The sequence below is a fragment of the Gorilla gorilla genome, chromosome 1 (genome assembly GCF_029281585.2).
Source record: "Gorilla gorilla gorilla isolate KB3781 chromosome 1, NHGRI_mGorGor1-v2.1_pri, whole genome shotgun sequence".
Taxonomy (NCBI): domain Eukaryota; kingdom Metazoa; phylum Chordata; class Mammalia; order Primates; family Hominidae; genus Gorilla; species Gorilla gorilla.
This window is the reverse complement of record NC_073224.2, coordinates 211,337,858-211,352,723: the sequence shown is the minus strand read 5'-3', so window position 1 is coordinate 211,352,723 and position 14,866 is coordinate 211,337,858. Positions and strand designations below refer to the sequence as shown.

General features: G+C 46.1%; 1 protein-coding gene across 3 annotated transcripts in view; it reads right to left on the bottom strand.

Annotated features, from left to right (window-relative positions):
• Positions 1–1,013: 1,013 nt before the first annotated feature.
• Positions 1,014–14,866, bottom strand: part of TAF12 (TATA-box binding protein associated factor 12) — a 45,162-nt gene continuing 31,309 nt past the window's right edge. For all 3 annotated transcript variants that reach the window (XM_063701106.1, XM_055389552.2, XM_055389551.2), the window contains exons 4-6: positions 11,140–11,254; positions 3,291–3,379; positions 1,014–1,492 (exon numbers count right to left, since the gene is read on the bottom strand). In XM_063701106.1, the coding sequence (XP_063557176.1) occupies positions 1,457–1,492; positions 3,291–3,379; positions 11,140–11,254 (240 nt within the window). In that variant the 3' untranslated portion in view covers positions 1,014–1,456. The remainder of the gene's footprint in view (positions 1,493–3,290; positions 3,380–11,139; positions 11,255–14,866) is intronic.

Below are 14,866 nucleotides of genomic sequence, written 5' to 3'. Positions count from 1 at the left end.
CTGTGAGACTGTGAAGTAGAGGGGACATGGGATCTAACCCAGGGTGGGAGGGAATTTTGAAATGCAGGGTCTCATCCTGGGCCAAGCTTCAGGATGCAGAGGACCAAAGCAAATCAAGGTGGCTGTGCCTGTGCTAGTGACACTTGGGTAGGACAGCCATCCTCCCTAGAGCCCACAGAACTCTCACAATCCACAAGGGCCATGCTGGGCCCAGGACAGGATGATGCTAGGTGCCACTGAAGGACATGACCCAGAGGTCTGGAAGGTGCCTGGTTTCTTCTGCATGATGGTGAAAACACCAGGATCAAAGATACCAGCAACTAAGAAGAGATGGGCACCTGCACAGACATGCCTATTCTGAGGACAGGCGCCTACTCCCATCCTTTCTCAGGGACAGGGACAAACACAGCTTTCTCCAGGAGTTCCAGAAGAGCAGGTCAAAAAGGGTTTTTAGGCCAGGCGCGGTGGCTCACGCTTGTAATCTCAGCACTTTGGGAGTGTGAGACCTGTCTGACCAACACAGTGAAAACCCCATCTCCACTAAAAATACAAAAATTATCTCGGTGTGGTGGCAGGCGCCTGTAATCCCAGTTACTTGGGAATCTGAAGCAGGAGAATCGCTTGAACCTGGGAGGCTGAGGTGGCAGTGAGCCAAGATCACACCACTGCACTCTAGCCTGGGTGACAGAGCTAGACTCCGTCTCAAAAAAAAAAAAATTAAAAAAAAACAAAAAAAAACAAAAAGGGTTTTTAGGCATATAACATTGCCAAAACAAGGATGCCTCTTCAGTTGAGGGCTGTGAGAGAAGGTCACCCTACTCGATTCTTATGGCCGAGAAGCTGGACCCAAACTCCTGCTGATGTTATGGCCTCCCTTGGGGTAAAATGATGGAAAATCCCTGAGTTTTTCTCAAACACCAGAATGAATAACGATGCTGCCACCTGCTGACTAGAGAGCTACAATCCAGGCTTGCTTGTCCTGACTCCCTCTGGGATTTCAAAGGTACCCTGTCTTTCGATTAATAACTTCTTTATTCTGGAAAAGCAAATGAAAGTCATATTCATATAAACACTGACATTACAAAGTACAGGGAAAAGGGGAAGGGAGAAGGAAACAAAACCCTTTACAAATCCTGCTAATACTGTCTTACCCAAAAAGACCATAATGCTTTATCCCATATTCAGTCACTTATATAATAAACCACAAATAAAATCTTCTCTGGAAGATACATTGCTCCTCTTTGAGATGGCAGGGAAAAGGGACCGGAAGTTGGGGTAGGAGGCTTTATTCTTTTGGCAGATCCTCTCGGTCATTATAGATATTGCTGCACTGTTAATAAAAAATATATGCTTCTCTGTAAAGCATTAAAAAAAAAAATCCAAGGATGAGATGGCTGAGTTCTCAGCTCAAGTATCTCCAAATACATTGCTGTCCATTCCCTGACCTTTCCGTGTGTTATTTCTTGGTTGTTTTCCGGATCAATGCCATTCTCTGAAAGGAGAGACAAATAAGCAGTTATACAGCAGCAGCTGGAGTCAGGAGCTTTCTGGAACATTCTGTGTGGCTAGCAGGCCTCATGGTCTACACTGTAGGCCGCAGCCCTCAGAGACCTGCAGTCACAAGGCATCTCAGTAGATTCCTTTTAACCAGAGAGCAGTCTGCAAGGCCCCAAGAGATGTTTAGATGGGCTAGTGGACCCATTTCATCCACCAAACTGCTCTAGGCTAGCAGAATGGCAAAAAAGTTAAAAGCAGGAGAAAGTGACAGCTCTTGAGTTTTGGTAACTTAGAGAATAAGCTGGCAAAGCATGTGTTTTCTTTCTTTCTTTCTTTTTTTTTTTGAGATGGAATCTCGCTCTGTTGCCCAGGCTGGAGTGCAGTGGCATGATTTCGGCTCACTGCAACCTCTGCCTCCCAAGTTCAAGTGATTCTCCTGCCTCAGCCTCCCCAGTAGCTGGGATTACAGGCATGTGCCACCACGCCTGGCTAATTTTTGTACTTTTAGTAGAGACAGGGTTTCACCACATTGGCCAGGCTGGTGTCAAACTCCTAACCTCAAGTGATCCACCAGGCTCGGCCTCCCAAAGTGCTAGGATTACAGGCATGAGCCACTGCGCCTGGCCAAGCATGTGTTTTCTGGGGTCCCCTGACCCCAATCTTTTCTCCGATGATGGACACAATAGGGAAGGGGCCTCAATTTCAAAGTGTTGCCACACACAAAGGGAGCTGACATTTCACATCTCATGACCTGCATTGAAGGGAAACTGAAGACTAACAACTTCTACCACAGTCCATCATGGAAACACTCAGATCACAGGTTTCATGATCTGAATTCTTTTACTATTACTAGCTACTAGTCAAATTAACAACCTACTTTGTTCATTCTTTTTGACCAAATACCAATATTATGGCATTTGTTGACTAAATAAATAGGGCTGAAAATGGTTAACTTGGGAGCACAAAGTGACAGTCCATTGTTTGGAGGGACTCTCTTCTGAACAGTGCAATCTTTCCATTCAGGAAACTGGTGGCTTCCCTTTAGGGCTTGCTTCGTGAGCTCTACAAACACCTGCTCCAGAGATACCAGGCTATGGCGAAGCAGGGGCACTCAACCAGGACTGCCCAGTTGTGCCTGCTAAGCTTGGAAAAAGCTCACGTTTCAAATCAGAGTAGCCACTTAAGTTAAGACAGAAAGGATAACAGCCTTGTCAGAGGGAGGCCAACACTTTTGTTGGACTGACCAAAGATGGGGATGACTTGCTCCACAGCAGAAGTAGTATTCTCACACTGACTCCTAGGTTCCTTGTTCAGAGGGAACCTTGTTCAAAGGTAAAACCAGGACACAGGCCAGAATGTCCAGCACGGCAGCCTGGATACTACCTCTCAGAACAAGTACAGCACATTTTTGCTTTCTTTAACCTGCCCTCTCTTCATTGGACCATATATGGTGTTGCAATCAGCAACAATGAAGGAAGATTTCATTAAGGAGGTATGGTGGGGCGAGCTGCATCCATATTAGAAGAACCCAGAATCAACAGCTTTAAGTGACACTCAACAGAGTTACGAGAAAAAACAGACCACATGTGGGAACAGCACAGCACCATGTGAATATCTTACTGATCTCCCGGAGACCGCTGCTGCCTCTTGCCCTCTCTGACCCTTGATCCAGAGAGTGAAGTTTGCTGTGTGGAGGAAGCGAGACCCCCTAGAAGGTAGCTGTGTGTATCCACTCTGAGACGTAACTCAAGGAATCAGCCCTGGCTGTCCCCAGGGCTCTGGCATTTCCTCACCTGTTTGTGAGCTTCTGTGGTGCAAGCTTTTTTGTAGGGTCGGATTTCTTCAGAGCCAAATCCTGGGATCCACATGTTCCACTGGCGCTCTGCAAGGAAGAAGCCAGCACAGAGATAAACGTACCAAGAAGGCAGTACCAGGAGTGCAATGTGACCCCCTTGGATCAGGGAGGATGAATGTGGGCATCTGGCTACTAACTCCACAAAGGGATTCTATTACAAATAGGGAAAATGGACATGGCTTCTCCAAGGTTTTTTCTTTTTTTTTGGAGACAGGGTCTTCCCACTATGTCACCCAGAGTGGGGTGCAGTGGCACAATCTTGGCTCACTACAGCCTTGACTACCCCAGCACAAGCGATATTCCCATCCTGGCCTCCCAAGTAGCTGGGACTACAGGCGCATGCCACCATGGCCAGCTAATATTTCTTATTTCTTATATTTCTTTAAGACAGAGTTTTGCTCTTGTTGCCCAGGCTGGAGTGCAACGGCGCAATCTCGACTCACTGCAATCTCCCAGGCTTCAACACTGAATACGCCACAGGCTCATTTGCCAGGTTCAAGCAATTCTCCTGCCTCAGCCTCCTGAGTAGCTGGGATTACAGGTGTGTGCCACCATGCCTGGCTTTTTTATTTTTTGGAGATGGAGTCTCACTCTGTTGCCCAGGTTGGAGTGCAGTGGCACGATCTCGGCTCACTGAAACCTCTGCCACCTGGGTTCAAGCGATTCTCCTGCCTCAGACTCCCGAGTAGCTGGGATTCCAGGCATCTGCCACCGCATCTGGATAATTTTTGTATTTTTAGTAGAGATGGGGTTTCACCATCTCGGTCAGGCTGGTCTTGAACTCCTGACCTCGTGATCCACCCACCTTGAACTCCCAAAGTTCTAGGATTACAGGCGTGAGACATCGCACCTGGCCCCAGCTAATTTTTTGTATTTTTAGTAGAAACGGGGTTTCACCATGTTAGCCAGGCTGGTCTCAACCTCCTGACCTCAGGTGATCTGCCTGCCTCAGCCTCCTGAAGTGCTGGGATTACAGGCGTGAGCTACTGCGCCTGGCTGTATATTTCTATTTTTTGTAGAGAGGGGGTCTTGTTATGTTGAACTTTTGGGCTCAAGCACATCCTCCTGCATCAGCCTCCCGAAGGGTTGGTATTACAGGCATCAGTCACCATGCCTGGCTTCCTCCAAGGTTTCTAAAGGACAAAATTCAAGCTTCTTGCAAAGAAAAAGAGGTAATTTAGTCAAAGCTGTGAATCCTGAGCCCTAAGGTTTCCATGCAGCTTATCCAATTCACAGAAAATAAATATCATTTATTTCTTTAGTTGTCTTAATCCTAAGGCTCAAAGTAACCCCTCTCACACTTAAGGGACATGAAAGCACTTCAAGCATTCTGGAATTAAGAGCCAAAGCTGAGGTCTGCTGCTTCACTGAGCAGCTGTATGACGCTGGCTCCCAGTTTCTTCATTTTTTATGTAGCCGTAACAACAGTAATAACCACTGACAGGGTGGTTGGGTCATTCAATGACATAATGCATGTGAAGTATTCAGCCCAAAGCCTAGGATAAACATATAGGTATGGATATAGAGAGAGGTATGTCCACACCACAGTTCCATGACCTGGTGCCCCTGGATATTATCTTCCTTATAAGATTATCACAAGAAGTTCCCAGAGGACAGGGACTTTGTTTATTCCTCTTTGACAGTAACTGGCATGGGGCATGGCCCCCTAAACTCACGTATAAAGGTGTACGTCACTTTTAGCAAACCACAGGCATAAGCCACAACACCTGGCCCAATATTTCTTTGAAAACAGAATGTCTGAAACCTTCCACTAACAATTTATGTTATTAGTATTTGAAAGTGACACTACACTGGCCAGATGTGGTGGCTCATTCCTGTAATCTCAGCACTTTGGGAGGCCAAGACGGGAGGACTGCTTGAGCCCAGGAGTTCAAGACCAGTGTAGGCATAATAGTGAGACTGCATTGTTACTGGAAATAAAAATATTAGCTGGGCGGGGAGTGGTGGGTCATGCCTGTAATCCCAGCACTTCGGGAGGCCAAAGTGGGCGGATCACCTGAAGTCAGGAGCTCAAGACCAGTCTGGCCAACATGGCGAAACCTGGTGTCTACTAAAAATACAAAAAATTAGTCAGGCATGGTGGCAGGTGCCTATAATCCCAGCTACTTGGGAGGCTGAGGCAGGAGAATCACTTGAACCTGGGAGGCAGAGGTTGCAGTGAGCTGAGACGGCACCACTGCACTCTAGCCTAGGTGACAGAGCGAGACTCCACCTCAAAAAGAAAACTTTTTTTTTTAGCTGTATGTGGTGGTGTGCACCTGTAGTCCCAACTACTTGGGAGTCTAAGGCAGGAGGATCACTTGAGCCCAGGAGGTAGAAGATGCAGTGAGCCATAATCACACCACTGCACTGCAGCCTGGGTGACAGAGGAAGATCCTGCCTCAAAAGAAAACAAAAAGGGCCAGGCACGATGATTCACACCTGTAATCCCACCACTTTGGGAGGCTGAGGCGGATGGATCACTTGAGGCCAGGAGTTCAAGATCAGCCTGGACAACATGGTGAAACCTCCTATCTACTAAAAATACAAAAATTAGCCAAGAGTGATGGTGAGTGCCTATAATCCCAGCTACAAGGCACAAGAATCCCTTGAACAGCCAGGCGCGATGGCTCATGCCTGTAATCCGAGCACTTTGGGAGACCAAGGCTGGTGGATCACAAAGTCAGGAGATCGAGACCATCCTGGCTAACACAGTGAAACCCGGTCTCTACTAAAAATACAAAAAAAAAAAAAAAAAAAAAAATAGCCGGGCGTGGTGGCGGGCGCCTGTAGTCCCAGCTACTCAGAAGGCTGAGGCAGGAGAATGGCGTGAACCTGGGAGGCGGAGCTTGCAGTGAGCCAAGATCGCGCCACTGCACTCCAGCGTGGGCGATAGAACAAGGCTCCATCTCAGAAAAAAAAGAATCCCTTGAACTCAGGTGGTGGAGGTTGCAGACAAAGGTTATTCTCTAGGAATTGAACTTTACAGTCAACAAAAAGTAGATGAAGTGTGCAAAGTCACTTTAAAGAAAGAGAGCAGGCCGGGTGTGGTGGCTCACGGCTGCAATCCCAGCACTTTGGGAGGCCAAGGTAGGCAGATTGCCTGAGCTCAGGAGTTGGAGACTAGCCTGGGCAACACAGTGAAAACCCGTCTCGACTAAAAATACAAAAACTTAGCCGGGCGTGGTGGCGTGTGCCTGTGGTCCCAGCTAATCAGGAGGCTGAAGCAGGAGAATCGCTTGAACCCGGGAGGCAGAGGTTGCAGTGAGCGGAGATTGTGCCACTGCACTCCAGTCTGGGAGACAGATTGAGACTCTGTCTCAAAGTAAATAAATAAATAAATAAAAGACAAAAAATTAGCCAGGCGTGGTGGAGGGCGCCTATGTAATCCCAGTTACTCCGAAGGCTGAGGCAGGAGAATCACTTGAACCTGGAAGGCAGAGGTTGCAGTGAGCCGAGGTCACACCCTTGCATTCCAGCCTGGGCAAAAAGAGTGAAATTCCGTCTCAAAAATAAATAAATAATAAAGACAGTAGCTACCACACGTGAATACATACATGTATGTGTGTCTATTTATGTAACTATGTATACCTATATGCATTACGTGTGTATACATATATCTTATATAATCTTTTTTATTTATTTATTTTTTGAGACTGAGTTTTGCTCTTGTTGCCCAGGCTGGAGTGCAATGGCGTGATCTCGGCTCACTGCAACCTCCGCCTCCTGGGTTCAAGCGATTCTCCTGCCTCAGCCTCCCGAGTAGCTGGGATTACAGGCACATGCCACCACGCCTGGCTAATTTTGTATTTTTAGTAGAGGCAGGGTTTCTCCACGTTGATCAGGCTGGTCTCGAACTCCTGACCTCAAGGGAAATGCCCGCCTCGGCCTCCCAAAGTGCTGGGATTACAGGCGTGAGCCACCACTCCCGGCCTATATAATCTTAATATAATAGCAACAACAATCATTTAGTGAATGAAATGTAGTAAATGCATGGTCAAAGCAACATTGTGCAAAGCATTCTATGTAAATTATCTCATTTAACTTTAACTTTTTTTTTTCTGAGATGGGCTACTGCTCTGTTGCCCAGGCTGGAGTGCAGTGGTGTGATCTTGGCTCACTGCAACCTCTGCCTCCTGGATTCAAGTGATTTTCGTGCCTCAGCCTCTGGAGTAGCTGGGACTACAGGCGTGCACCACCACGCCCAGCTAATTTTTGTATTTTTGGTAGAGATGGGGTTTCACCGTGTTGGCCAGGCTGGTCTCGAACACCTGACCTCAGGTGACCCGCCCACCTTGGCCTCCCAAAGTGCTGGGATTACAGGCTTGAGCCACCGTGTCTGGCCCCAATTCACATTTGTTATGCAACCATCAGCATCATCCATCTCCAGAACTCCCAAATTGAGGATATCCATCTTCCCAAACTGAAACTCTATATCCATTAAACAACTCCCTGTACCCCCTTCCCCTTAGCCCCTGGTAATCACCATTCTACTTATTCTACTTTCTGTCTCTATGAATTTGTGTTGTGGGGGATTATTATTATTATTATTTTTTTGGGACGGAGTCTCTGTCACCCAGGCTGGCATGTAGTGGCAAGATCTTGGCTCACTGCGACCTCCACCCCACCAGGTTCAAGTGATTCTCCTGCCTCAGACTCCCGAGTAGCTAGGATTACAGGTACCCGCCACCACACCCAGGTAATTTTTGTATTTCTAGTAGAGACAGGGTTTCACCATCTTGGCCAGGCTGGTCTTGAACTCATGATCCACCCGCCTCGGCCTCACAAAGTGCTCGGATTACAGGCGTGAGCCACCACGCCTGGCCGATTTGTTTTTTAATTATGTATGTATTTACTTATTTATTTATTTAGAGACAGGGTCTTACTCTGTCACTCAGGCTAGAGTGCAGTGGCATGATAGCTCACTGCAGTCTTGACCTCCCGGGCTCAAGTGATCCTCCTGTCTTAGCTTCCTGAGTAGCTGGGACTACAGGTGCACTCCACCATGCCTGGCTAATTTTTTAAATCTTTTTTAAATCTTTTAAATCTTTTGTAACACAGTGAGGTCTCACTGTGTTAACCAGGCTAGTCTCGAACTCCTGGGCTGAAGCGATCCTCCTGCCTCAGCTTCCCAAAATGCTGGAGTTACAGGTGTGAGCCACCATGCCAGGCCACTAGTGGTGGTTGTAAAACATGTTTATAAATTCCTTTACCCTCCTGCTATCAAGAGGTGGAGTCAGCCGGGTGTGGTGGCTCACACCTGTAATCTCAGCACTTAGGGAGGTTGAGCGGGGAGGATCAGGCGGTCAGGAGTTTGAGACCAGCCTGGCCAATATGGTGAAACCCCATCTCTACTGAAAATACAAAAATTAGCTGGGCATGGTGGCGTGTGCCTGTAGTCCCAGCTACTCAGGAGGCTGAGGCAGAAGAATCCCTTGAACCTGGGAGGCGGAGGTTACAGTGAGCCAAGATTGCGCCACTGCACTCCAGCCTGGGTGACAGAGTGAGACTGTCTCAAAAAAAAAAAAAAAAAAAAAAAGAGGTGGAGTCTGTGTTCCCTCCCCCTAAACCTGGACAGGTTTCTGACTGCCTCAAAGAATAGAATTCACCAGGAGTGATGCTGAAGACTGTGTTAGAAAAGGCCATGAAGTTTTCTGCCAGGTGCTCATGGGATGTTAGTTCTGGGAGCCTTTAGCTGCTTAGCTGCCGCATAAGAAGTCTAGCTATCCTGGGACTGCTAACGATGAGACCACATAGAGAGACGGTGGGTGGGGAAGATGGGAAGGGTAGGATTGGGGAATGTGAAGCGGAATGGGAGGGTTGGGAGGGACGGAGGGAGACGCCTGCAGAATCCCAGCTTTTTCAGTGTTCTTAGACCAGGCATCAGACACGGAAGATATGAAGCCTTCCGTTATGAGTTATTTAAATGTGTCCCTAAAAAAGATATGTTGCGGTCTTAACCTTAAGTACCTCCAGAATATGATCCTATTTGGAAATAGGGATGTTGCAGATGAAATTGGTTAAAATGAGATCATACTGGAGTAGGGTTAGCCCTTAATCCAATATGACTGGTGTCCTATGAGAAGAAAAGAAGAGACACAGAGACAGAGACACAGAGGGAAAAAGCCACGTAAAGACCGTGGCAAAGCCTGGATTTCTGTAGCTACAAGCCACAGAACACCAAGGATTGCCAGCCACCACCAGAGGCTAGAAGGAGGCAAGAATAGATACTTCCCTAGGAGCAGCAGAGGAAGCATGACCCTGCTGACACTTAGATTTCAGGTTTCTGGCCTGCAGAACTGTGAGAGAAAATTTTTTGTTGTTTTAAGCTGCCAAGTTTATGGTATTTTGTTAAGGTAGGCCTAGGAAACTAGTATGCCTTCCTTCAAGACAATCTCAGGCCCAGCCACTGCCTGACTTAGTAAAACTAGCTGAGCCCAGTCAACCCCCAGATTCATGAATCAAATCAACAACTGTTATTGTGCTAAACCACTGTTTTTGGGGTGGTCTGCTACACATTAGTGGATAACCAAAATATCTGTCCTTTTCTCTAGATACCAGCAACATTACCTGAAGTGTGTTATTTACTTTACCTAGACTACCAATGCCTCCCCAAGGCAACAGCTTCTTGACACTGTGAAGAAAGTCTTTCAATAATTAGTCATGGGCTGATCTGCACTGAATCTCATTCATTTGGCCTGTCTCTATAGTTATAGACTGGGCTGGGCATGGTGGCTCATGACTGTAATCCCAGCACTTTGAGAGGCCAAGGCAGGTGGATCAACAGAGGCCAGGAGTACAAGACCAGGCTGACCAACATGATGAAACCCCATCTCTACTGAAAATACAAAAATTAGCCAGGTGTGGTGGTGCAGGCCTGTAGTCCCAGCTACTTAGGAGGCTGAGGCAGGAGAATCGCTTGAACCCAGGAGGTAGAGGTTGCCGAGATGGCATCACTGCACTCTAACCTGGGTGACAGTGAGACTCGATCAAAAAATATATATATGTATTTATATATATAAAGTATTATACATAAAGTATATACAAATATATATATAAATATATATATAAATTATATATAAATATATATACACACATAAATATATACATATATATACATATATATAACACATAGTTATAGACTGATCTCTTTCTTTTAATCACATTGTATCCAATGCAGAGGGCTGCTTATTCATTTCCAAGTGATTATGGTCATCACTGTTAGCTGAATATCTCCCAGAAAAACTCAAACTCAAATTTAGTGTCTGTTAAGTAGAAAAGGAGACTATAAAATTGTATGTATATTACGATTATAAACTTGGGAAAAAATGCATAAATAGGCTAAAACTCTAAGGGAACACTGAGGAACAGTTTTATTTGAATGGTGAAGACATAACAGTACCTACATTTACTAGATCCTACTTTGTGCAGGCCCTGTGCCAGTCACTTTACAGACATGGTCTATAATTCTCACAATTATTCTGTAAGGAGGATATTATGATCCTCACTTTACAAATGAGGAAACAGACTCTAAGAGATACTAGGTAGGAAAAATAGGCTGATACAACTGGAAAGTGGCAGAATCTGGTTTCAAACCCATGCCTGAGCTCATTCTCCCTACCACAGATGGATTTCTCTTTTCTATTTGGTGCTGTTATTGAATTAATACATAAATCCCACTGCCCAAAAGTCTGGTTCTGGCATGAAGGTTCCTCTGACTACACTTTCCCTGGCAGTCCTGAAGAAGCAGTTGAATATATACTTCAGGGAGAAACAAGACCACATACCTAAATGCAGCTGGACATCTTTCACCTCCAGGGTGCTGGACTTGCGATGCCGCGCAAGCTGACAGGCTGCTGTCACCACACTCTCGATAAAATCATCAGCAATCTGCAGCAGCATCTGGGGAAGGTAAAGTGGGAAGAGTCAGCACGACATTGGCAGGGTAGGCTCCTGTTGCTGGGACAACTGCTTTCAGCTTGGATTGCATATTTAGTCAGGCATTCTAGTAGAAGGCTGGAATCAGCATTTGGGCTAAGGTGGGGAAGAGGAATGAGAAGGACTAAAGAAATGTTACCCAGGTTGAGTGCAACTCACACCTTTCTGAGCATATACTTTCTACCCAGCAGTGATCAACTATCCCAATCCCTACCCTCCATATCTTTATTTATTAGTGGGAAAATAAAAGTGAATCATTTCAATTCCTCACTCACAGTATCTTAAAAGCACTTTTGTTTCCATTATCTCACTTAGTCCTTACAATAATCCTGTGAAGAAAATGGGACATCGATTTTATTCATTCCATAGAGGATTTCACAGACTCAGAGAGACTAATTTGTTCATGGCCATGTAAGTAGAAAGCAGAAGGCCAGGTACAATGGCTCATGCCTGTAATCTCAGCACTTTGGGAAGCCGAGTTGGGAGGATCACTTGAGGTCAGAAGTTCGAGACCAGCCCAACAATATTGCAACAGCCCCATCTGTATTTAAAAATAAATAGGCCGGGCGTGGTGGCTCACGCCTGTAATCCCAGCACTTTTGGAGGCTGAGGCAGGCGAATCACAAGGTCAAGAGATTGAGACCATCCTGGCCAACATGGTGAAACCCTGTCTCTACTAAAAATACAAAAATTAGCTGGGCGTGGTGGAACGTGCCTGTAGTCCCAGCTACTTGGGAGGCTGGGGCAGGAGAATTACTTGAACCTGGGAGGCGGAGGTTGCAGTGAGCCGAGATCGTGCCACTGTACTCCAGCCTGGCGACAGAGCGAGACTCTGTCTCAAAACAAAAAAACAATAATTAAAAAAAAATAACAAATAAATAGAGGCCAGGCATGGTGGCTCACACCTGTAATCCCAGAACTTTGGGAGGCTGAGGTGGGCAGATCATTTGAGGTCAGGAGTTTGAGACCAGCCTGACCAACATGGTGAAACCCAGTCTCTAAGGGCTGGGCACAGTGGCTCATGCCTATAATCCCAGCACTTTGGAAGGCCAAGGCAGGTGGACCAACTGAAGTCAGGAATTTGAGACCAGCCTGACCAACATGGTAAAACCCTGTCTCTACTAAAAATACAAAATTAGCTGGGCATGGTGGCAGGCATCTGTAATCCCAGCTACTCTGGAGGTTGAGGCAGGAGAATCGCTTAAGCCCGGGCAGCAGAGGTTGCAGTGAGCCGAGACTGAACCACTGCACTCCAGCCTGGGTGACAGGGCGAGACAAAAAAAAAAAAAAAAAAGCAAGCAAGCAGAGGAACCAGGATGCCACCTCAAGGGTTCTGAGTCTAAATCTTGAGTTCTTTCCACATCACTATCAATTATTATTGGACTGTGTGAAGAGAAGGATGAGAATTCTGAAGACAAAAATCTACGAGGCCAGGAGCAGTGGCTCACTCCTATAATCCCAGCACTTCGGGAGGCCGAGGCAGATGGTTTGATTGAGCTCTGGAGTTCAAGACTAGCCTGGGCAACATGGATGGCAAAACCCTGTCTCTACAAAAAATACAGAAATTAGCTGGGCTTGGTGGCATGCACTTGTAGTCCCAGCTACTTGGGAGGCTGAAGTGGGAGGCCTGCTTGAGTCCAGTTAGTCGAGACTGCAGTGAGCTGTGATCATGGCACGGCACTCCAGCCTGGGTGACAGACACCTTGTCTCAAAAATAAATAAATAAATAAATAAATATATATGCACACACATGAAAAAACTGAGATTTTTATCAGTCAATATAGTCCCCATGGCAGCTTCTGCTGACAAACAAAAACAAACTAAAATTACAACCATAGTTACAAAATTCCTTGTTCTGGTGGACCATTAACTCATTGTCATCTTTATTGTGGGAAACAAATGGACACCATCTTAGAGAAAGATTTCTGATTAAACAGCAGATCAACTCTAAAAATAACCTCCTGTCCCTCCCTAATCCCATTAAAATAACAGTTAAAAAAACATATTGCCAGGTGCAGTGGCTCATGCCTGTAATCCCAGCACTTTGGGAGGCCGAAGTGGGTGGATGACCTGAGGTCAGGAGTTCGAGACCAGCTTGACCAATATGGTGAAACCCCGTCTCTACTAAAATTACAAAAATTAGCCAGGTGTGGTGGCGTGTGCCTGTAGTCCCAGCTTCTCAGGAGGCTGATGCAGGAGAATCACTTGAACCTGGGAGGCGGAGGTTGCAGTGAGCCAAGATCATGCCGCTGCACTCCAGCCTGGTCAACAGAGCGAGACTCCATCTCAAAAAAAAAAAAAAAAAAAAAAAAAGAGAAGCTAAGGGATAAATCCTCAAGATAGGAGACTGGAATTTTCTCTGGAGATATTGAATGATTCCAGAGAAAAGACTTACAGATACTGACATTTAGGGAATCTTCCATTAGGAAGGCTGACTTGTGGACAAATTACTCTGAAGTAAAGTCTTGTGATCTGCTAGAGTGAACCGAGACCAGCTCATAAAAGCCAACTGTGTACCTCTTTTCCCAAGTTTGTATTTAGTGATGTCATGTTGGTAGAAATAGTTACACCACAGAAATAATAAAGCACTGCAAATCGGGCATTTTTCTCCAAAGAGCTAGTTGTTAAACATTTACCTATATATTACTGGGCCAAATCCATCAATTATACTTCAAATCAGCTTTTCAGTGAGTGATTCTTTAAGAATGAATAGCCAGGGTCGGGCATAGTGGCTCAGACCTATAATCCCAGCACTTTGGGAGGCCGAGGTGGACGGATCACTTGAGGTCAGAAGTTTGAGACCAGCCTGGCCAACATGGTAAAACTTTGTTACTACTAAAAATACGAAATTAGTCAGGTATGGTGGCATGCACCTGTAATCCCAGCTACTCGCGAGGCTGAGGTGGAAGAATCACTTGAACCTCGGAGATGGAGTTTGCAGTGAGCCAATATTCCACCACTGTACTCCAGCCTGGGCGGCTGAGCAAGATTCTGTCTCAAAAAAAAAAAAAAAAAAAACAGTAAGGAAAGTTATATGAGCCAGCAGGCGTGATAGCTCATGCCTGTAATCCCAGCACTTTGGGAGGCCGAGGTGGGTGAATCGCCTGAGGTCAGGAGTCCGAGACCAGCCTGGCAAACATGGCAAAACCCCATCTCTACTAAAAATACAAAAATTAGCCAGGTGTGGTGGCACATGCCTGTAATCCCAGCTACTTGGGAGGCTGAGGCAGGAGAATCACTTGAACCCCGGGGAGGCAGAGGTTGCGGTAAGCTGAGATCCTGCCACTATACTCCAGCCTGGGCAACAGAGCAAGACTGTCTCAAAATAAATAAATAAATAAATAAATAAAAGTTATATGGCACACAAGTGAGTAGTGTAAAAAATTCTCATCTACCATAATAGGGAATCAACAGAATCTTATAAAATTGGCCAGGCACGGTGACTCACACCTGTAATCCCAGCACTTTGGGAGGCCGAGGCAGGTGGATCACCTAAGGTCAGGAGTTCGAGACCAGCCTGACTGACATGGAGAAACCCCGTCGCTACTAAAAATACAAAAATTAGCCAGGTGTGGT